General features: G+C 37.5%; 2 protein-coding genes and 1 long non-coding RNA gene across 4 annotated transcripts; 1 reads left to right on the top strand and 2 right to left on the bottom strand.

Moving 5' to 3' along the window:
• Positions 1 to 732: 732 nt before the first annotated feature.
• On the top strand, positions 733 to 13,103 carry tm9sf5 (transmembrane 9 superfamily protein member 5). Of its 2 annotated transcripts, XM_007555133.2 has the most exons (18): positions 733 to 1,028; positions 1,419 to 1,486; positions 1,574 to 1,667; positions 1,809 to 1,936; positions 2,046 to 2,175; positions 2,838 to 2,965; positions 3,587 to 3,701; positions 3,814 to 3,893; positions 3,990 to 4,095; positions 6,050 to 6,100; positions 6,430 to 6,562; positions 7,618 to 7,737; positions 7,968 to 8,025; positions 8,159 to 8,318; positions 8,425 to 8,576; positions 8,662 to 8,773; positions 8,864 to 9,035; positions 12,131 to 13,103. In XM_007555133.2, the coding sequence occupies exons 1-18, from the start codon at positions 903 to 905 to the stop codon at positions 12,196 to 12,198; spliced, it is 2,001 nt and encodes a 666-aa protein (XP_007555195.1). In that variant the 5' UTR covers positions 733 to 902; the 3' UTR covers positions 12,199 to 13,103. The 2 variants fall into 2 exon arrangements, with proteins under 2 accessions (XP_007555195.1, XP_007555197.1); XM_007555135.2 differs by lacking the exon at positions 6,050 to 6,100.
• Positions 7,750 to 21,185, bottom strand: LOC107836581 (uncharacterized). Its single transcript, XR_001662496.1, has 3 exons — positions 21,175 to 21,185; positions 19,080 to 19,083; positions 7,750 to 7,911 (listed from the first exon to the last, which is right to left on the bottom strand). It is a non-coding gene; the product is annotated as an uncharacterized LOC107836581 (long non-coding RNA).
• On the bottom strand, positions 13,516 to 18,700 carry gpr101 (G protein-coupled receptor 101). Its single transcript, XM_007555132.2, has one exon. It carries the CDS (start codon positions 17,958 to 17,960, stop codon positions 16,617 to 16,619), a length of 1,344 nt encoding a protein of 447 aa, XP_007555194.1. The 5' UTR covers positions 17,961 to 18,700; the 3' UTR covers positions 13,516 to 16,616.
• Positions 21,186 to 21,960: the final 775 nt, after the last annotated feature.

Below are 21,960 nucleotides of genomic sequence, written 5' to 3'. Positions count from 1 at the left end.
CTGACTGTTCTTTGTAATTTAGGATATTTGTATCCCAGGATCAGATTGTGAGTACATTTTGTTTACTTAAATTTTGAGTTACAGTTGTTGATACAGAACTAAAGCTTAACTAAATAAAGTTGAAAAATGTATATCATTTGAGGTGATAGGCAGATTATTTAGACACAGAATAGCACTATAATACCAGCAAATAAATTTTAGTTATTTCAGTAAAAACTTTCACCACAGGCCATGCAAAGTTGTGAACTTCCGTTTCCTTCTACAAGCGCTACGTATCATTCAGGTTTTTCTAGTCAACCTGCATTTACATTATTTCCCAAATTTACGAATGAATATCCCTCTTCAATTTTTTTAAAACGATGTCTGCTCTCTTCTACAAAAATTCAGATTTCTCTAGCACATTTTCACAATTGTACTTTATGTTTTCCCTGTAAGTCAGTTCAGATATAAAAACGAGGAAAACAAGGGTGTTGATGGTGGCTGACAAGCAACGTAAAGTTCCACGGTGTCAAAATATGATGCCTGTCAAAATAATTCAAGTAGCAAATATATCGGCTCATTTTAAGCCTTCATATAATTCCATTATAATATAAGTAAAACATATTAAAAACATTTTAATACAAATTGTATTACACGCAGTTTTGCATAATCTTAAAACACAGAAATCAAACGTTTGGAGCAGAACGAATCCTTCGTACCTTTACTTTGAAGGGGAAACCCCGTGACATCCGCATAGCTTGACAGAGGTGGGACGTTGTCAGCCTGGATCGGTGTCCGTAGTTAGCAAGACGGCTTTTAGCCAGTTGTAGATACCCGGTGAACAGTAGGCCTTTATAAACTAGGGGATACGCCGCCTTTAACAGCAAGATATCGCAGCCTTGGAGAGCTTAACCCGCGTTAAAATGAAGACGCGACAGTCAGTTGGATTGGTCTTTTTGCTAGTCGTATATTTCAGTTCATGCTCGGCTTTTTATCTTCCGGGTTTAGCTCCCGTGAGTTTTTGTGATAAAGAGACCGAAGAATGCCAGGTATGATTTCTTTCAGTGGAGCAATTCTTAATAAGTTCTGTACATGTTCATCAGTAGGAGTTTCTATATTTTTCCGTGTGTTTTTGACATCTTTTTTTCCAACTGGGAGAAATAGCAGTAGCTAGCCACTTGTCCTCTAGGCCCCGGCTAATTTCTGGAACAGGATACTGGCACATCGTGATGATGTTTAGGCACTTTGTATTGTTTTCGTCTCTCTTGTAATTGATTTAAAGCCATTGTCTCGTGGTTTTGGCTCTAATGCCATTAAAAAAAAGTTTCTGTGCGTGATTATTTTCCGTTTGGGACTCGATAATTTCAGGCTCATTAGTTTATGTTTTTTTTTTTAAAAATGTTCTATAAAAGTTAAATTTTAAAGTATTTTCTTTACAGACGCAGGTTGAGCTGTTTGTTAATCGCTTGGACTCAGTGGAGTCTGTTCTGCCTTACGAGTATGATATGTAAGTAATTTGATATTTTAGATTAACTAAATTTCTTGAACAGTATCATCATTTTTCTGTGGATGACCATTTAAATATTTGCTAAAGGTTTGACTTCTGCAAAGATGACCATGAGAAGAGGCCATCTGAGAACCTGGGACAGGTGCTATTTGGTGAGCGAATTGAGTCTTCCCCTTACAAGGTGAGAGCCTGGATGATGGCAAATGCGTTTTTTGTTTCATTCATTCTATGTTTGCAGAGATGCACCATTCATTCGACCAAATCTTTATCTATGTTGCAACTAAAAAACAAACATTTTTGCCTTTTCTTTTTTTTCCTGCAGTTCAAGTTTAAAGAAGATGTAAAATGCAAGAGAGTTTGCACCAAGACTTACAAGACAGCGAACAAAGATGATGCTCCGAAATTGGATTTTCTCAAGATGGGAATGCAGCTGAATTACCAGCATCACTGGTTAGTGGCAGAGTTTCTCCTTAACAAATAGTGCTAATTTAGAGAAATTTAATAAATGAACAAAGGAAAGTATTTAAGCAAACCTTTATAAGTGTAAATGTATTTTAAGGATTATCGACAACATGCCAGTGACATGGTGCTATGACGTTGAAGACGGTCAAAAGTATTGCAACCCTGGCTTCCCCATTGGCTGCCTTGTCACATCAGATGGTCGAGCGAAAGATGCCTGTGTAATTAATGTGAGTTGTGGTTTCTTGTTTTTTTAAATTTCTGGATTTTTAAGTGGTGTTATTATAAAAATGTTAATTAAATAAACAGCAGCTAATAACTATTTTCTTTAAAGTAACTTTTTTCCTCAGAAGGAATACCAACAGAGATGACATTGTGTATTTAAAGTAAATTTGTATGAACAGCATTAGTGACTGTAAAACTGGTTGGATTAAGCTATGCTGACAATCAATGTAACCAGTTTGGCTTTACCAACCAGTGATACCTGTTGGAGCAGTGTGACAGTGTACGTCAGCAGCAAAAAAGAATGCATTTTTATCTAACTGATTTTATTGTCTTTAAATGCACTCTCATTTAGTTTATGTTTTAGTTGGTAACTATTAAATACAATTTTTTTTAATAAAGGAATGAACCTTCAGATCTGATTAATTTACCTAAAAACACTTTAGTTTTTTTGTTTTGGTGATTGTACTTATAATTTTGCTTGTGCTTTCATGTTGTTTTTTTTTATCTTATTTTGGAGGACCAAGGAAAGACATTAGTAGGATGAAAGAACTAAATGAATCTGATGACTTTCACCTGTTACACAGAATAGCATGAGTTTAATATGTTCAAGTGAAGTTAAAGCTGGAATGGATGTTGACTAATCAGATACATTTTCATCTTTTTTCAGTCTGAGTTCAACAAGAAAAACACATTTTATGTTTTCAACCATGTGGATATAAAGATCACTTACCACAAAGGAGAACCTGAAGGTTGGCAAGGCTCTCGCCTGGTTGCTGCCACTCTTGAACCAAAGAGGTGATTGGACGTGGATGGATAATCAGCTGCTATTTATTTATTTAAATTTTTTTTATGCATCTCATTTAGGCATGCATCACCTTTCAGCATGAATGTATGCAGAGGTTTTCAATAGTTTCAGATTTAAAAACCGCAAAAATTTTTATTCATACCCTTTTTACTGACTAAAGAGCTACCAGAGTGCAACACAGTGCTCCACTGTCTCTCTCTGTTGCTGCTCACTGCCAGTCAGCTGGTTGGAAGGCTACTATGGTTTTCTTTTGCTTACAATGTAGACATATTTGACTGGAAGTTTTTCTAGTAAGGAATAATGAGCTTGGTTGACATACTGACAATTTGGAAACTGTTACTATATCAAAATGAAATTAACAATAAATGGCTATAGTTGACTTTATTAACTGTCAATATCCATATGTTCTATCATTTTTGCTGCAGTTAAAATCTGGCTTGTTTTTCCTGTTTTTATCCTAAAGTACACAAAAACATGTTCAAACATACAGTGGTTGTCATGCACTGAGACGCTCCGCACGTAGTTAAGGTTATGATCTAAATGACAATTGGCTTTTGTTCTTAACAATTACATTTTAACATAAGTTGACTTTTTGTATTTTGTGCAAACAGCATCAAACAAGTAGATGAAAACGATCCAAAATGTGAATCAGGAAACCCAATGGAAGTGCCAGCGGAGTTTAAAGAGGATGTAACAATCGTTTACACCTATGCTGTAACATTTGAGGTAAGCCTTTTATGTGTGACTATGCTTTTTAGTAATGTGTTACCTGCTCATGGTCTGTAAGGAGAAGAAAACTGTTACCTGATTATTGCATTTTTGAAAATTTATTTTACAGGAAAATAATACCATCAAATGGGCCTCTAGGTGGGACTACATCCTGGTCTCGATGCCTCATACCAACATCCAGTGGTTTAGGTCCGAATGCTTTTTCACTTCAGAAAACTGCCACTAGTATTCACAAGCTCATTATTCATGGTATTTGCATTAAGGTGTGTCTTGTTTGTTCAACAGCATCATGAATTCCTTGGTCATTGTGCTTTTTCTGTCTGGCATGGTTGCCATGATCATGCTGAGAACCCTCCACAAGGACATCGCCAGATACAATCAGGTGGATCAGGTAAAGGCGCTGTTTGACTTTCCTGTTCTGATGTGTACAAAAAATTCCTACTACAAATACATTGCAGGACATCATGTTTGCACATTGTGAATGAAAGCAGCTGCATTTCTGATGGAAAATCTCCTATGAAGCAAGCTCCTTTAGATTTAGTTCTATGAAGAAACATACTTTTACATTCATCATTTTTTTTAACCACATTTCAATTTTTTCAGAATCATGCATGCGATATTAAAAGAGCTTAAATTGGTCTTGATATTCTAATTTTTCAAAGGATTTCTTCTTCCATGAACAGTGAACATTTTAGTTTGAGTAAAACATTCACAGAAAATGCAAAAAATGTATTTGCCTGAGGGCTTGGACACGACCGTCAGGCCATCAGCATCACATGAGACAAGAGAATGGAGTACATTGAGTTTACCCTGACGAAGCAGCATTAGGAATTTGCCCTAATAACCACATCCAGTGTAGAGGCGAATAAACAAATGAGGTGGTTTATCAATCACTTTTCAGTCATCTTATGCAAATGCTGCTGGTTTTTGTGTGAAATGCTGTTGCACTGTTGATTAAATGAATGTTTTAACAAAGAGCTCTCACTAAAAACGCCGTCATAACAAGGAAATGTTGATTTAAGCAAACCTTTAGCCACACTGACAGTGGTATATGATCGACTTGCTTAAGCTATACAACTTCCCAGTAATTATCATTAAGTGTTTATTCAATAGAACAGGTCTGTATGTGTTGGTGGCTCAGGCCATTGATCTCCAGCTAGCTTTCTTATGGTGATGAGTTCTTGAGTGCAGGATTGCATAATCATTTTTACTATCACTTACTCACTCAAGACAAGCCCGTCCACTTCCTGTTGGCGTTATGAAACCAGGATATTAGAAGTAATCTCCATTTATTTTCAGATGCCACTCGTACTAAAAAAATGTTTCAGCATTTTCCTTTCTGGAAATTATTACAAACAGACTGTTATTACTGTCTGATAAAATTAATGATTAATTCAACAAGGATGGGTTTTCATAATGACTAATTGGTAGTCTGATGTTTACATGCTTAGGACAGTGGGCCAAGTGTCGTCTTGTACTATCTACAGATGTATCTAAATGATTTAGAACAGCATCCAAAAGTTATGTGAATTTATTTGAGTAATTTAACTGAAAAAAGGAAACAGATATTATATATATAGGTCAAAAATACAAAATCTTACCAAGTAATTTTGGTTTAGTTTTAGTGTAAATGTCTTGGTGCACTTAAAATAAGACAAAACTAACTTAAAAGTAACTTTTAATCAAGACATAAGAGCTTGTTTTGGGAATCAGAAACTAGTTCCATCGGCAGATTATTTCACTTATAATACATTTTCCCATGTTACAAGTGAAATAATCTGCCCATAAAACTAGTACTTTTTTGTTGATGTCAAGGTATTAGTGACTTAGAACAAGTTCCTAAATCTTGCTTAAGTTATTCGTAAGTTAGTTTTTCTTGTTTCAAGTGTACTAACATACTTGAACTAGAAACTAGACCAGAATACCTGGTAAGATTTTGTGTTCTGCAGTGCAGATTTCAATACGGACCAATTAGAAAATATTGAGTGCCACTTTTTGAATGAATGAAATAAAGTTGTCAATATTATTCTCATTCATTGAATATGTGTCTATTGAATGCTTTTGTTGCTGAGACTAATCAGATAGAAACCTCTCGTATGCGTGAATGAAGGCAGGGCAGGTGGATCCATATCACTCTACATAAGGATTTTCATGAGGAACTTAAAGGATTAACTGAAGAAATTATTCTAACACATTGGAGACTGGAGTTTATTTTCTTAGTAACGCCATTCACTGGCCTGCTTGTGCTTATTTGTGTGGCTTATGCTTTAAATCTGCAGTGTAAAATACCACCCAGCACGAGTGCATTGCATCCAAAATTACAAATATTCTGTTACATTTCACAGGGAGACTTGATAAAGCTTACACCGGCCAAGGAAAAATCTTCTCTACCCTATGTAAGCTTAATGAAATCCACTCTAAAGATTGAACTAAATCAGGTGCTTGGGTGTGTATGATTCTGGCAAACAGAGAACACATGGAATGTAAAATGTGGTGTGGATCTTTAAACTAGGAGTTAAATTTGTCAGAAAAAGGGGGAAAAAATGCATTTCTTCCTTGAAATTAGTTTGTTCACACCAAATTTTACACCTTTTTAAAATCTGTCTTCACATATATGTGTTTGTCTAGCAGGAATGAGTGTCTGGTGGTTGGCAACCTTTTAAACTTTAAACCTGTTTAAATTCGAGTCTCTCCTTTTACCCTTGTGTTGACCTTTGTCCCCCAGGAGGACGCACAGGAGGAGTCGGGATGGAAGCAAGTGCATGGCGACGTTTTCCGTCCTCCCAGGAAGGGGATGCTGCTGTCTGTGTTCCTTGGACAGGGCACCCAGATCTTCATCATGACCTTCATCACGCTCTGTAAGGATTTCTCACTTTCTGCCAAACGCACAGAGCTTCACTTTTGTCCAGATGTTTTGCTCTTAATTTCCTGTAGGTTGTTTACACAAACTCTCCTCCAGCTGCTCTGGTCTAGGTTGATGTCTATTCCACATGTAAAGGATGGTTTAAAAAATCACTTTGCTGCTGTCTTGGGGCTCGACATGTCTACAGTCATGCTTAGTTAGTTTATTTGGATACTTGATGCCTACATTTGCATCTGCTTTATGTACTACATTCAAATAAAGAAACTCTATTTAATTTAGCATCTGCTTATCATAGGGCTGGACAATAAATCAATAACAGTATATGAAATGATTGACATGTGATCAATGTCAGTAGATAACACATCTGATAGCATATTCAATACATAGAATATTAATTGAACTCTGATCCGAACCTCTCATTGATAGCTGAGCAAGGTGTGTGGCATCAACTAACTTACTCTTTGGTTACCTAGCAACTCACTGGTTGCCTAGCAGTAACATGGTGGATAAATCACATAGTTGTTCAGGTCTCTCATAACTGCTTAAAAATTAACAGTGAAGTGAAAACTGGATGCAACCAGTTTGGCAGTATTTCAGATATTTAAAACAAAAAAACTAATCAATAATTATCTATCGACTGATATGAAATACCTGTATCATAAGTTTTTCAACCACATTGTCCAGGTTATTTTGTATGGTTGTGAATAAATTCAACCCATACAGGGTGTTCAAGGTTTCAAGTAACATTGGAGCATGATTCTCTGCTTTCCCCATGTTCAAAATAAAATGAGAAAGCTTCTTTAAGTTAACACCTAATTCTGATCACATGACTTTTATCGTAAATATTGTTTTGGGAGCTAAATGGAAACAGATATTCCAAATCTGTACTAAGCACAGAGCTTTCAACTTAAATTACAGTATATGGTAACACATACCATACACATTTTACATTCTTAAGTTAGCCAGGCAGTCTGTTAAAATGTTTTGTCTTTTACATTCTACACACATAATGTTTGAAATGATGCATTTATGACTTTCTGTCCACTTTAGTCCTGGCCTGTCTTGGATTCCTGTCTCCTGCCAACAGAGGGGCTCTGATGACCTGCGCTGTGGTTCTCTGGGTCCTGCTGGGAACTCCTGCTGGCTACGTGTCTGCACGTCTTTACAAAAGTAATTCTCCACTTTGTATAAAAGTTACAGTTTTACAAAGTAGCTTTTTTTAAAAAATAAATAAATAAATAAATAAATAAATAAGTTGTTTTGTGATTGTCACCCTCTCAGTTTAGATAATGTAGGATATCTCAGAGCTAAACCAACTTAGATAATAATTTCCTCGTAACCAAACTTCTTTCTCATTGTTCCTTTCACAATAATTAATTCTTGTCTCTTCTTCTTATCAGCTTTTGGAGGTGAAAAGTGGAAGACCAACGTGTTGCTGACAGCTCTCCTGTGCCCAGGGTTCGTTATTTAGCTTAGCAAATGCTCATATTTCATGTGCTTCTGTTTCAGCAGGTCTGGAGGCTTTACATACTGATGTTTTCCAGCATATGATTTACCTTTGTATTGAGTCGCTGTTTATTTTTTTCTTTAGGATTGTATTTGCGGACTTTTTCCTGATGAACCTGATCCTTTGGGTGGAGGGTTCCTCAGCTGCAATCCCCTTTGGTACTTTGGTGGCCATTTTGGCCATGTGGTTTGGAATCTCTGTTCCTCTCACCTTCATCGGTGCCTACTTTGGATTCAAGAAACCTGTGAGTTAGATCTTCAGAGTTCACAAAACATATACAAATGTTTTTAACTTTGCCTTCTTGTAAGTCTTCATCTTTTTTTTCTTTTTTTTTTTTCTGTTTGGCGCAGGCAATTGAGCAACCGGTGCGGACAAATCAAATCCCCCGTCAAATTCCTGAGCAGTCCTTCTTCACTAAACCCATCCCTGGGATAGTGATGGGTGGCATCCTTCCCTTTGGTTGCATCTTCATCCAGCTGTTCTTCATCCTCAACAGCATTTGGTACAAATGTGAAACAAATCTTCAGATCTGATATTAGATACTTAAACATGTTTACAGGGTGAATGAATTAAGATTTTTGATTTAGGTCTCATCAGATGTACTACATGTTTGGGTTCTTGTTCCTGGTTTTCATTATTCTCCTGATCACCTGCTCTGAGGCCACAATTCTGCTGTGCTACTTCCACCTGTGTGCTGAGGTACCTGAAAGTTTAGCATAGATTTTTTATTTTTTTTTTAAAATTGTTTTAGCGGACCCTGACTCGCCATCTTTTGTCTGATTCATCCAGGACTACCATTGGTGGTGGCGTTCATTCCTGACCAGCGGCTTCACAGCAGTCTATCTCTTCATCTATGCTGTGCACTACTTCTTCTCAAAGCTGCAAATAATTGGCGCGGCAAGCACTATACTGTACTTTGGATACACTATGATTATGGTTCTCATCTTCTTCCTCTTTACAGGTAGGAATTTTACTTTTTAATGAAAATCGTTTTGTTTTATCCTTGTTGGTGTGTATTGCAGACATGACTTTGTTCCGTGTCTCATTAAATTCAATGGCAGTTTAAGGTCAGTGAAGAGCTTGGGTTGTGCTGTCTATTCAAAGGTAATTTGAATCCAGTGGACAGTCAGGTTACCAGTAGGAGGAGCATTCAAGATCCTGTTCTAAGAATAGACATGAGGAAATTCCTCAACATTTGTTTGCTCTCATTTTAGTGGCCTTTTGTACTTGCACAGATAAGAAAAAGTACCTACAAAGTAATGCAATGAAAAAGGAATGCATTTCAATACTTAAGTTGCCAAATTTAAGCTAATAGTTGTTACACTCAAAAGTGTTTGATTCTGTTCATTCAGATGACAATGGCTTACATCTAATGACCATCCAAAATTAAGTTCAGAAAATTTAAATATAATTTAAGACCAATTAAAAATCATATTTAATGTTATTCTATGGACTGCACAATTATGGGGAAGACTGCTGACAGACAGTTGTCATCGACAGCGTCTTCATCTGGTCTTTATCAAAGACTGTTGATAAAGAGGCTGGCTTAACGTAAAGTTGAGTGGAAAGAATAATGTAGTAAAAAAAAAATCATACCCAATTGGTATGATGGCAGTCCCGAGATGATTCAATCAATCAATCAAGTTTATTTGTATGTGTTAATCCAAAGCAGCTCTAAGCAGGTGGGGTTTTAGTCTCGATTTAAATGAACTCAGTGTTTCAGCCATTTTGCAGTTTTCTGGAAGTTTGTTATAGATTTTATGGTTCATAGAAGCTGAATGCAGCTTCTCCATGTTTGGTTCTGGTTCTGGGGATACAGAGCAGAACCAGAACCAGAAGACCTGAGTGATCTGGAAGTTTATCGTTCTGTGATTTATAAACTAATAGAAATATTGTAATGTCTGTTCTCTGAGCTACAGGCAGCCAGTATAAGGATTTTTCCAACTGGGTTGATGAACATTATCTTCCTGATTTTAGTGAGAATGCAAGCAGCAGTGTTCTGGGTCAGCTGTAGCTCTCTCTCTCTCTGTATATATAATCAGGCCTATGAAGACACTGTTGCTGTAATCAATGCGACTAACAATAAGCACATGAATGAGTTTTTCTAGATCTTGCTAGGACATTAGTTATTTAATCCTAGAAATGTTCCTCAGGTGATAGAAGGCTGATTTTGTAACTGCCTTTATGTGACTCTTAAGGTTCAGGTCTGAGTCCATCATTACACCCAGATCTCAGGCTGGTCTTTATCAAGTCCAAAGTTCACAAAACAATCTACCAGGAAGTTTCAGAGCACTTCCTGCTTCCTTTTGCTGAAAAACTTTGAAATTTAGATTTAATTTTCCTGCAGGACTGTTTCTTACAAACCACATTAATAGTCTAGATTTTTCCAGTTGCAGACCTATGTGGCGCTGTTGAGCTTTCTTGCCTACTCAAATGAGATTCAGGTTGTCAGCAGAAGGAGGATAATATAAAGTAGGGAATAATGAGCACATACCCGCCCAGTCTGTGTGTTGCACAAGATCATTTGGCTCGCCATGATGTTGATGATGACATATGTCCTGGTATTATTCTGTCATTAGGCAAGATGAAAATTTAGTCCATAGCAACGCTCGTCACGCCTGTTCTGGTTGACACTGTCTTGGGTCAGAGCTATAAGTAGCAAGCGGACAAGATGTCAGAAGATTATCGCTCCAAAGTAGTTCTGCAGTTCAGGAAAAAGATGATTAGTTTCCCTCCTTTCTGCGGGTTTTGATTTAAATACTCCTAATCCGTGTCATTTCCTCTTTTCACTTTTTATTCTGTTGTCTCTTTTCCATCTCATCCCAACTTTGATCACAACTTATTTCTGCTGGGGGCTTTGTGTGGCCCCCATTCAGCAGTGAGTCACCCAGACGAAGTGATTCGGGATTTTAACTAAAGGAACGAACGTATGCATCCGAGATCGCTGTGTTTTTGTCACAATATATGTATATATATTTTTATTTTTTATAATCTCTCGATTCCATCTTAATTACCAAATCGATTACAGTTGTCTAATCTAGATTGATCAGGATCCACGTCGCAGAATAACCTCGACATTACATTGAATATACCCTGCACATGGCTAACTAGAACATTTATCCAAATACTCTTTACTGAGAATATTTGTATTCCAAACCCAATTTGATTTTTTTCGTATTGGCATTCATAATGAGTAATAGGACTTAAAAAGATTTTGACTTTGACTCTGGCAATATATTTATGTTTTTTGCAAACTGTGACTCCAGAAAAGTTCCTTTTTGGACCTTCCACAATAAAGACCCAACTATTTTTAAATAACAATTTAATAATAATAAGAAAAATTAATTCAGGCTCTTTTTTTCCCCTTTCTTTTCTTATTGAATTTCCATAACAAAATGACCAGTATCAGTAATATTTCTGTATCTATATATTCTCTTGTAGCATTCATGGCTCTAAATGAGTTTTCTTTAGCTGGACAGACGGTTGTAATGATTGCAGGTCTTTGGTCTAGATAATAACTTACAATTTGGGAGGAAAATATCTGCAGTTAGAGTATTTTTTCCACAAATAAAGGAAGGAAATAAGCTACAATGTTGAAGCTTTATATTAATTCATTTACTTTTGAAGATGATATGGAAAAAGCTTAAATTGTGGTATTACATGCGAAGGCGTTTCAGAAGTAATGTGGTAACAAGTACAAACTATTTTAGTGTTCTTTATGTACCTTTTACTACCTTGTGTTGAATAAAATCTTCTTCATATGACATCATAGATCACAAAGTCTCTAAAAACGGATCAGTTCATAGGATAATATACATTCCTCTATTGGAGTTATTAGATTCCAGTAAGTGAAATTGGTGATTCTGTTAAAAATAATTATTTCTTGTTTATATTTTTTATTAAATTTGTGTGCCTCATACAACTGAAATAATAGTATAATTGAGGTTTTTAACCCATTTTACCAGGGGTGCTGGTTTATGCGGATCCTGCCTTGTTAATCTCATGATTTATTTATTTATTTTTAACAAATGTGCTTTTCCTGTCTCCTGCCTTTAGGTACAATTGGCTTCTTCGCCTGCTTCTGGTTTGTAAATAAGATCTACAGTGTGGTGAAAGTGGACTAGAGGACTGAAGCATGGACTAACATCTTGCTGCCACAGCGCTGGGCTCCTCAGTGCTGCCTTTGTCATGAAGTGGTCTAAACGGACCCGAACTGAAACCATCACGTGATAGAAAAACTCACAGAGCAGAGCCCGTCCTTTTTTGTGCTTTAAACCTCTGTTGCTTTTTTTTCCATTTTAAATATAAATATATATGTATATCATATTGTTTCACTGTTGATCCGTTATCTTCTGAGTGGCGCCTTGAGAATCAGTGAGGGTTCCAGTGATTAAGTTGGCACCATGAACCATTTGTTTTACTTTAATTTTCTAAAGAAAGTGAAATATTTTAGTGTTTTGCTTTTTCTATTCTTTCGTAGCTAAATGCTCCTTTTTTCTGTTCTGTAATGATTTGGAAAACAAAATGTGTACATACGTTGTATAAAGAGGGAGAGTGAGAATGCTTCTGTCACCATTATGAGAGCCTCTTGTGGGGCTTTTTCATTTTCTGCATATTTTTGATTTGTAGGTGTGAATTGGGCTTAAATTCTTTAAATATCAGGCAGTAATGTAGTTTAAACATAAAACACTGACACTGGTATGATGATGTCCATTTTCTTCAAATTAAGAGTCTGTAGAGTAGAAGGATGATGCAGGTACTGAAGGCACGCCTGTGTTAGAGTGACTCCAGTGTGTTACATATTAAGAATATTTCAATGTGTTTGCTCACAGAAAAAAAAAATCCAACTTTAATTGCAATGCAGACCATGAAGTTACTTACTATGTGCTCCATTGAGATGCATCCCTTGATGATCTAAAGTGGTTTGTTGAGCTGTTAATTGCATAAGCACCACTGCTGTGTGCTTCTGGCAGTGGAGAGTCTTCATCAGAGGTGGAAACTTTACAAATAAATGTAATTAATTTAAAGGGAACATGGTGGTATTGTGTTTGAGTTACTATAAAATGTCACTTATTTCTACTTATCTCTGGACTTTAGACTAGAAGCTCCCATTCAGTAATGATCTCATGCAGCTTTTTCTATTTAAAAACTACACAGAAAGCAGATTGAGATGCATTTCAAACTTGATGCAGAAATTCGAATAAGTATATTGTAATATACTGGTGATAAATTAATAGGCATAATTTATCCATCAAATTAAAACTAAGTGTGACTTTAACTGGAGACAGAAAAATGCCTGATTTTAAATATTTCTTGGGCAAACATCAATGTAAAATGACACATTGTTTTTCTTATACATTACATACAGTTTATTATTAAACAACAAACAGCATTTATTATTCCAACCAAATTAATACAAATGCACAAAATATGTTGTTTTTTTAAAGTCTAAACATGTTCTCTATTTGCTGCAATGCAAACTGTTCTATTGAAAGACTGACAAGTTTGATTGTCAAATATGTTTTCTCTACTGACCTGCTGGATAAATACAGGTTTATAACAAAGGCAGGTCTCAGAAAGAAAAAAAAAACATACAAATCTATCACAATATAGTATGAAAAATAACACACTAGGGGCAAAACAATTTTTCATTTAACAAATAATTATAGAAATAACAAAACAAAGGCAAAACCTGCTGTTAAAATGAGCCCTAGTCAAGCTTGCGGCTTCCTAAATATGCAACTGTTGGTTGCAGTCAGACATTTACATACACTCAGCATAACCATGAACGCATTCAGGGGTTTAAAATAATATGCTTTACTGTCTGTCCAGAATGGAATAATTACATAACTTCAACAAACCGATCAACACTCAGATCAACGGGAAAGTCCAAAGGAAAGATTCTAGATCCTCGGAACAACCAAAGATTTTAAGATTATCGATTCAAATAACTGTACCTAAGTGCAATTTGTTAAGATATGCCATCTTCTGGAACCAAACATTCACTTTTATGTGAAAAGAAATTGGTTAAAATTTTAAGGAACCACCAATACTAAGGTCTGCCATGAAATGGAAATTGCTGGACCTCTGATCACATTTCCACAGACTGTGAGGAGAAAGAAGAACGTTTGCCAAAATGGACGCCTTCTTCTGGAATTTAATTTATGTTTAAATGAAACAAAGATGTTTTGAAGAGTCATGCTGAGGCGTCCGAACCTTCAAAACACTACACCACGTATAACGCATGATGTTGATACCCCCTTTTAGGATTACTGCTGAATTCTTCAACTTCATCCCAAATGAACAACCAGGCAGTTTAAATCTGGACACAATAACATCCAACAGTTAAATAATCCCAAGTGCACCTCAAAACTAGTTGTAGACTGCATAAAGCAAGCTAATCTTAAATTTGGCTTTTTGAAATCCTTGCCCTCAAGTTTACTTAAGATTTAACTACTATGCTGGGAAGTCAATCATTCAACTGTCATTATTTCTAAAGGTGTTTGGTGGATACATGTGTACATCTCGCTAAAGGAGCAATTAGCTTAATTTCAGGGAGATGTATGTGGATATTTTAACCTGTATTTAAATTCCTGTGTAAATTGGAGAAAATCCACAATAAATTCAATATATGCACCTGATTTTTAAAAATATTTAATGTGATGATTATGACATCCTAAAAAAAAGCTGAAAGGCATCACTGCAAAGCTCGAATTAACATAGCATTCATCCCCAAATGAGTGTATGTAAATTTCTGACCCGAGGTACTTCTATTTGCGGCTTTAAAAATTCTTTCTAATTTTTCTTAAAGAGGTATCTTACACCTTTACATGTGCTTAATGGAATGTAAGACATCTGTTACATAAGCTCTCCTGGCGTGCTGCTTGTTTAAAACAACTGGTACATTGTTATATTTTTATCACACGTTGCTCCCTGTGTTGTGTGGTGTCAAAGAAAATACTCTGTCTCTCTAAAGAAAGGCTGATGCTAAAAAGGCAGCAAATACTGAGTCCAAATTTGACACACTGAAGAAGTAAAATCTTCAGGTTTTGCCAGAATAAACTAAAAACTGATGTGTGTGTATGTTTGTCCATATTATTAACTAAAGGGAATTATAACCCTTCTGTGTTCTTTCGCTTACAGGCACAGTGAATCATTCTTTCTATTCTCCAAAAAGGCGCTTCAAGACTAAGAGGAGTTGCAGAAAATAAATATTTACAAGCTAAAAATTGAATTGATATGGGCACATAATTTTTCTTAGTCTGCGAGTAGCACCCTGAGTTGATACGGTGGAAATAAAGCTGTGCCCTCCAGCGTGCTTCACATAAAACACACTAAAGGAGAGGTCTTGCTAAGCTGACAATTAATTCAAGCTATCATTGGTTTGTGTCAGAAAAAAGATGATATTTCATTTTAGGGCAAGGTCTGGATTGATTAGTTAAAGTTAAAAAATGTTTTAAAGGTCCATTTTGAAATTCAAACATCAGTAATTACAATATTGGATACTTGTGATAATGGTTTTACAGACAGAACATGATGACAACAGCAAGTCTTGTACATACAATCTATGTTGTAACTTTTATAACTGCATTTACATATTAAAAACCCCTCAGCCGGTTTTGATACTCTTGACTAGATAAAACTTTTCCTCCAGTGGAGAAGCTTAAAGGGACAGTTTGGGATTTCTGAGGTTAGGTTCTGATAATATCTTAACTGCAGTAGATAACTCACTTTATTTAATTTAAATCCAGATTAGTTGGCTTAAAGATAATGGCTGCCAAAAGTGGTCTTCTGCCATCTTAAAATAACTCCAGGCTCAAAATCTGAAAGCAGTTTTTTGGAGCACCATTTTATAAATCTTTAAGCCATTGTCATCTACACTATTAACACATGAGCTGTTGATTAGTTACACAGGAAACAGAGAAAATGAAGGGAGGAGGGAGTGCACCACCAGTTATTTTCTTGTACTGATAACATAAAATGTATAGTATCTCCTATATGTTTCATGTTATTTAATGGTGACAATGTTTCTTTAGAATTTGTACACATAAAATAGAAGAAAATACAGTTTTTAGTTAGTTACCATTAACTAAATACTCTAAATAATCCAGTTGTTTTCCAAATTACAACAAGAAAACACTTGGATGTGATGCCTTCACCCAGATCAGAGCTTCAACTTCCTATACAAATCAAACAGACTGTAAGCACCAGTTTCTGTGAAAGTAACCACCCAATACCAACATTAGAGCAATTTAAAGGTTCATAAAACTGTTTACATAAATGTTTTTGCTGTTTAAAGACGGTAGGAGTCTGCTGCAGTTTAGAGAGTTACCTACTGCTATTAAAATATTATCTTCTTATTTTAAGGAAACCTAATTTCAAAAATCCTGCACTTTCCGTTTAAGACAAACCATCAAACGATCGATGTATTCAGTACCACCGCTTACAAGCTCAGCAGGCTAGATCCACATTTATCGCCTCCCATCCACAGAAACTCCTCACATAGGAATAAAGATTTCCTTGTTGATGATTGCAGTGCAGATCATGAGCTTTGCTGGCCGTGAACAGGAAGCTCTCTCTCTGAGCTGAAACTGGTAGAGGTGGTCTCTCTGCGGCTGTCTCTTGACTTCCTCTCACAAGTAGGAGAGGAGGACGTTGTGCACTCTTCCCAAGTCTGCATGGGGAAAACTCGAGCAGCCAGACTGGGGAGGTGAGGGTGAGCGTTGGGCTGTCCCTCCGTCGCGGTGAAGCAGCCCTCCACCGTGGAGCTGTGACGTGGACGACCCTGCTTGCAGAGCATCCCGTAAAGCAAAGCCAGGAACTCTTTTCTCACGCTGCGATGCATGTAGCCATAAATGTACGGATGAAGGCAGCACTGCAAGAAGAAGAGCACAAGGGCAGTGGAGGACAACCACGGGGGCACATTGGCTCTGGTGTTCACTGAAATGGTATTGAGAATGCTGTAGGGACCCATGCTGAAGATATATGAAGCCATGATGACAAACACTACACGAGCTGCCTTGCAGTGGTAGTGGAACCGTCTGTGTTTAACTCGAACAGGGTGTCTTCGGGCTGTGTAGGGGCCCTCAGGTGAACTTGCCTGCTGGGGTAAAGAAAGCTGCTGCGGACTGGTGGGGCCCTGAAATTCCTGCTGGCACGGCTGGGAGTATGATTGCGTCTGAATGGGATGCACTAACGCATTCTGTCTCCTAGCAGCTCTAAACACCATCCAGTAGCATCCAAGCATGATTAGCACCGGAAGCCAAAAGGAAAAGGTGAACACCACAGCAGAGTAGGACAAGCTGGAGGACCACACCACTGTGCAGACCTTGTAACGACGGTCAAAATCTATGGAGCCCCAGCCGTAGAGAGGGGGTGTGCTCTGCAAGACGCTCAGCACCCAGGTGGCAATGATCAGGTTGGTGCCTAAGTGTGGGGTCATGCGGGTCGGATAAGATAGAGGGTGGATAATGGCCAGGTAGCGATCTACTGAGACAACAATGATGGTGTTGACTCCAGCGAATGCAAAAAGGTGCATGAGCACCACCAGAGCCTGGCACAGCCGAGCATCCAGCGGCCACACACCCGGCAAGGCGGCCGCAATGGCAAACGGCATGACTAAGACAGTCTGGAGGAGGTCTGCCAGGAGCAGGTTGAGGACAAAGCGGTTGGCGACGTGAAGGAGCTGAGGCTTCCTTTGGAAAACCAGGAGAACGACCACGTTCCCAAACAAAGAGAGGCACACAATCACAGATATGAGCACCACCCTCACCACACTGTCAGCCAAGGAGGACCAGACTGAGTCCTGACTGGACAGTGTGAAGCCATACTCCAGGGGATCATCAGTGAAATTGGAGCCCAAACCAGGTGCCTGGGAGGATGACATCTTCCAGCTGGCACCCAGCAGAGTGTTGACACAAAGTCAGGTCAGTCCCATACTGATCATCACCTAACACCAGCCCATCTGCTGCTGTGGTATTCCTTTTTCAGTGGGTTTCAATACACATCTCACATTGTTTTTAAACGTATTTCATCCAAAGTGACAACATCACCCGCAAGGCGTGAAAGCTGCCCACGCGAGTTATCCACGAGCAGATGAAGATAACCCACACTGATTCGCCGTTCATGGCGATCAGTGATTAATCCCCGAAGGCTTCACCCGACAAAAACAGGCCGCTTCTTCTTCATTTTCTTCTCCTTCTCCTCCTTCCCGCAGCCGACATCTGCAGAATGAAAAATGGAATTTGGCGACAGCAGATGCCACCGTCCCAGCCTCCAGCGGACAGAAAATATCACCAGCCGCTAATCTGTTACTGATGCATAAAACGCGTTGAGATGATCAGCGAGGCGATAATTTGCCTGATGATGCCGCCTCCTCTGCGCTGCGCTCGGTTTCCATCCCTGCCTCGGCTCCAGTCATCGGCGGCGTGTCTTCACCCAGCGGGGGTCTCTCATCCAGACGGGCAGATCTTCTCCGCCGCGGCTCTTTTCAAGGCGGATCGTTTATTATTTTTATCTGCTTCGATTCCTCCTTAGCAGTGTTAGGCTGCTTATAGTCGGATCTTGTCTCCGAGGTGTCAGAATGAAGAAGAAGAAGAAAAAAACAGGACACCTGTACAGAAATCTCTCCCCCACCGCCGCTGCTGGAGCTCGACACCAACCGCCTTCCTCCTCTTCTCCCCCCCCACTGTTGTCATGAATGTGAGCGCATTTCAGCATCTGCAAGGCGTATTTTATACATCATAGAAGCACAAGAGTTAATTGTGCTATCCTCAAGAATTCATGTCCGTTTTTATAATGAAAAGGAACATTTTATGAAATAAAATATAGTACCTGTTATGGCTAAAAAAAGTCCCAACAAAAAACAGGACTTCAGTTTTCACGTCACAAATACAACTGTGTTTTATTGAGATGAGGTGCACAGGGAAGACAACATACACACGTTTTTAAAATGTGTATAATACAGTTACAAATCTGAAAAGTGTGGCATGCACTTGTAGTCAACCCCCCTTGGTCAACAAAATGGCTGCATGTACTTTCTGAACCACCAAGCTCGTTGCACTGATGCAGAAATTGATGCCAAAGGAGCCCTGACCAAGAGCTGTGGTACAGAACATGGCCAACTTAAAGTAGGCTGACAATTTCTATATTAAAATCTTCTATCACTTTCAACAATATTCTAATTAATTGTGATGCACAAAAGCTTGAAGAGAAAATTAGACTTATAAATATTGAATTTCTAATTTTATCAGCTATAAATTGAGAAATTATCAAGAAATTATTGATTGTTCTGTTGATGAGGGGCTGATCTAAACCATCGTCTATTTCAGTTTTCATTTATTTTTTTGCTCTTATGATCCATCATAGGATCCAGGAAGCATAATTCAGAAGGCATTGAGATTTTATTGCGCTGTATAAGTATTTTTCAGTAGCTAACAGTTTTGTATTTGTAAAAACCGATTTGGTCTTACACTGTATGTAGCTTTCAATTTTTTTCTGAGAAGCTGCATTTTGGATTTTTATTAGCTATGAGCTGCAATCATCAAAATTTGCTTAAATAAATAATTAAAATACTGAAGCTACTTTTACTTTTTGAATGAAATTACAACAAACAAACTTAACTGTTGTTCCAATTCTTTGAGCTACACCAGTGTTTGAAGAAGAAATGGAAAACCTTAAATCTTCCCTCTGAAGACTTTGTTTACCTTTGTGCTCTTTAACTTGGCATCATAATAAAAATGTAACCTAATTTGTCAAGCTTGATATGTACCTATACTGAGGTTTTAGCCTCACAGACTGAAAATAAAATAAATTCTCTGAGACGTTGAGGGAGTGACTGGTGGTGTGTTGGGTTACACATAACTTAGTTCAGATCCAAAAACCAAAACATTCAAGTTTGTATTTGAATCTGGGTGCATATTTATGTGTGTCTCTATTTTTACTGAGGTAAACAACAACAAAAAAAAATTTGCTTCAACATTTCAGTCTTTGTTGGTTGAAAAAGAGAGGCTTCATTAAAATGCGCAGAAAACAAAAGCCGTTCCTCATTGTGCAATCCAATTAGTCTGTGGCTTACATGGCCTACTAATCAACACTAGTAATTAGCCATTTTATTTCAAGTCTGTGCTCTATCCCAGCTATCAAAAAGCCCTTTGATGTGTCTCTCGAACACCCTGTGTTGTAGATTTAGATTGCAAATGAAATGCTGGTGACCATAAAGCGGTGGGGAGATGTTTCCCTGTTCCCATGTTGAATGGCCTGCGGTTCAAAGGGAGACCCAGAGGCCTTCTGTCTCGTGGGATTATTAGCCTCTATGAATGCTCACAGTGTCCCCAAGAACTGATGCCACTGCCTCCAGGTCATTTTCACCAACAGCTATGAGCTAACGAAGTTGAACAGACGATTGAAAGGAGGGATCAGCATTGCAGCTTGGTTGGTAGGACATTACATCCCCCCACCCCCCCGTTTTTTTTGTTTTTTTTTTGAATTTCCACATGTAACAACATGAGAATCTTCAATTATTTCATGTCTTTTTCTGAAAGGACAAAAATGTATAAATCAAAGAATGTACTGGTTTGCTTCTGCTGGAAAAAAAATAATGAATTCAAGGTGATTTTTATAGAAATGTTAATTTAATATGATCTAAAATAAATATTTGACCAGCAGGGGGCAGAAAAAGCAACAAAACATCTAGTATGCAATGTTCAGTTCACGTCACAAAGAGCCTACTGCTGACAAGACTGCAACTTACCCCTGGCCATCAAATTTTTAACGCAACAATATATTAAATACTTGGCTTCCTTTTTGTGACATTCTTTTGCATTACAATTACAAACTTTGCTGTAGGAGTAAATTTTACACGACCTTTTGAAAAATTACTAATCTGAAAAGTGTGGCAAAGATCTGAGTTCAGCCTCCATTTCCTCAAAGAAGAATAGTAGTAAAGTATAATTGAATGTGTAAATATACTTTACTACTGATCTTTTTTTTTTTTCTTCTTTTTTTTTTTTTTTTTTTTTTTTTTTTTTTATTGTTTTTTTTTTTTGTTTTGATGTCTTATTAAAACAAAAATACTTTATGGAACTTCATGTTCAATAAACTCAAACTCAAATAAATTCTCTGCAACCAACTACATTCAGAGATTACCATATTTGTAAATAGAACCTAACTGAACTTGATTTAATCTCAATAATAATAAAAACTGCCTTAGATCTTAGAGGAATATTAAGGAGCTCACAGCATCATGAAGACCAAGCAACACAGATGGGTCAGGGATAACTTTAGTAAAGATTAAGCAAAGTTAGGTTATAAAACGACATCCCACGTTTTGACCAACTCACAGACCAATGTTCCATCGTCTGAAGATTAAATAAGTAATTAACAACTGCAAAAATCTAGCAAGGCTTCTCCGTTCAAGTATTTTATTTATTATTTTTTTTTTGCACTTCATTAGTCTGTTCTTTATGGCAAAACCCCCCAAATAATAGAGAGAAAACAAGTCCCGTTTAAAATGGTGTCCAACAACTTTTACATGTTTCTCCGCTTCAGCACATCGGAGTCAAGTGATAAGGTTGTTGGCAACATACTGGAGAACTTGACTGCATGCATTGATTTAGCTGAGGTTCCAAACCTCTGACCTAAAACATGTGGCACAGCGTGCCTTGAGGACCAGGGATGGAAAACACTTGGATGAAATCGTGGTTGTGTGGCAGAATGGCCCGTTCACCTTACTGACCTCGAGTTATTTCACAGAGAAGAAAAAGTAACACTGGTAGAGACATACAGCTGTAATTGACATGAGAAGTTCTTCAATGTATTGATTGAACAAATGTGCACATCTAAGTCCTTTTATTTCAACTTCACAATTATGCAATGCTTTGTGTTAA

Source organism: Poecilia formosa, unplaced genomic scaffold, assembly GCF_000485575.1.
Source record: "Poecilia formosa unplaced genomic scaffold, Poecilia_formosa-5.1.2 Scaffold68, whole genome shotgun sequence".
Lineage (NCBI taxonomy): Eukaryota > Metazoa > Chordata > Actinopteri > Cyprinodontiformes > Poeciliidae > Poecilia > Poecilia formosa.
This window is presented reverse-complemented; position numbering and strand designations above follow the sequence as displayed.

Bases quoted from the DNA above. Each gene is read 5' to 3' on its own strand.
- tm9sf5 (XM_007555133.2), top strand. From the start codon at position 903: ATGAAGACGCGACAGTCAGTTGGATTGGTCTTTTTGCTAGTCGTATAT. The intron at 1,668-1,808 runs GTGAGAGCCTGG...TTTTTCCTGCAG, and splicing joins TTGAGTCTTCCCCTTACAAG to TTCAAGTTTAAAGAAGATGT. The intron at 8,774-8,863 runs GTACCTGAAAGT...TGATTCATCCAG, and splicing joins ACTTCCACCTGTGTGCTGAG to GACTACCATTGGTGGTGGCG.
- gpr101 (XM_007555132.2), bottom strand. From the start codon at position 17,960: ATGTCATCCTCCCAGGCACCTGGTTTGGGCTCCAATTTCACTGATGAT.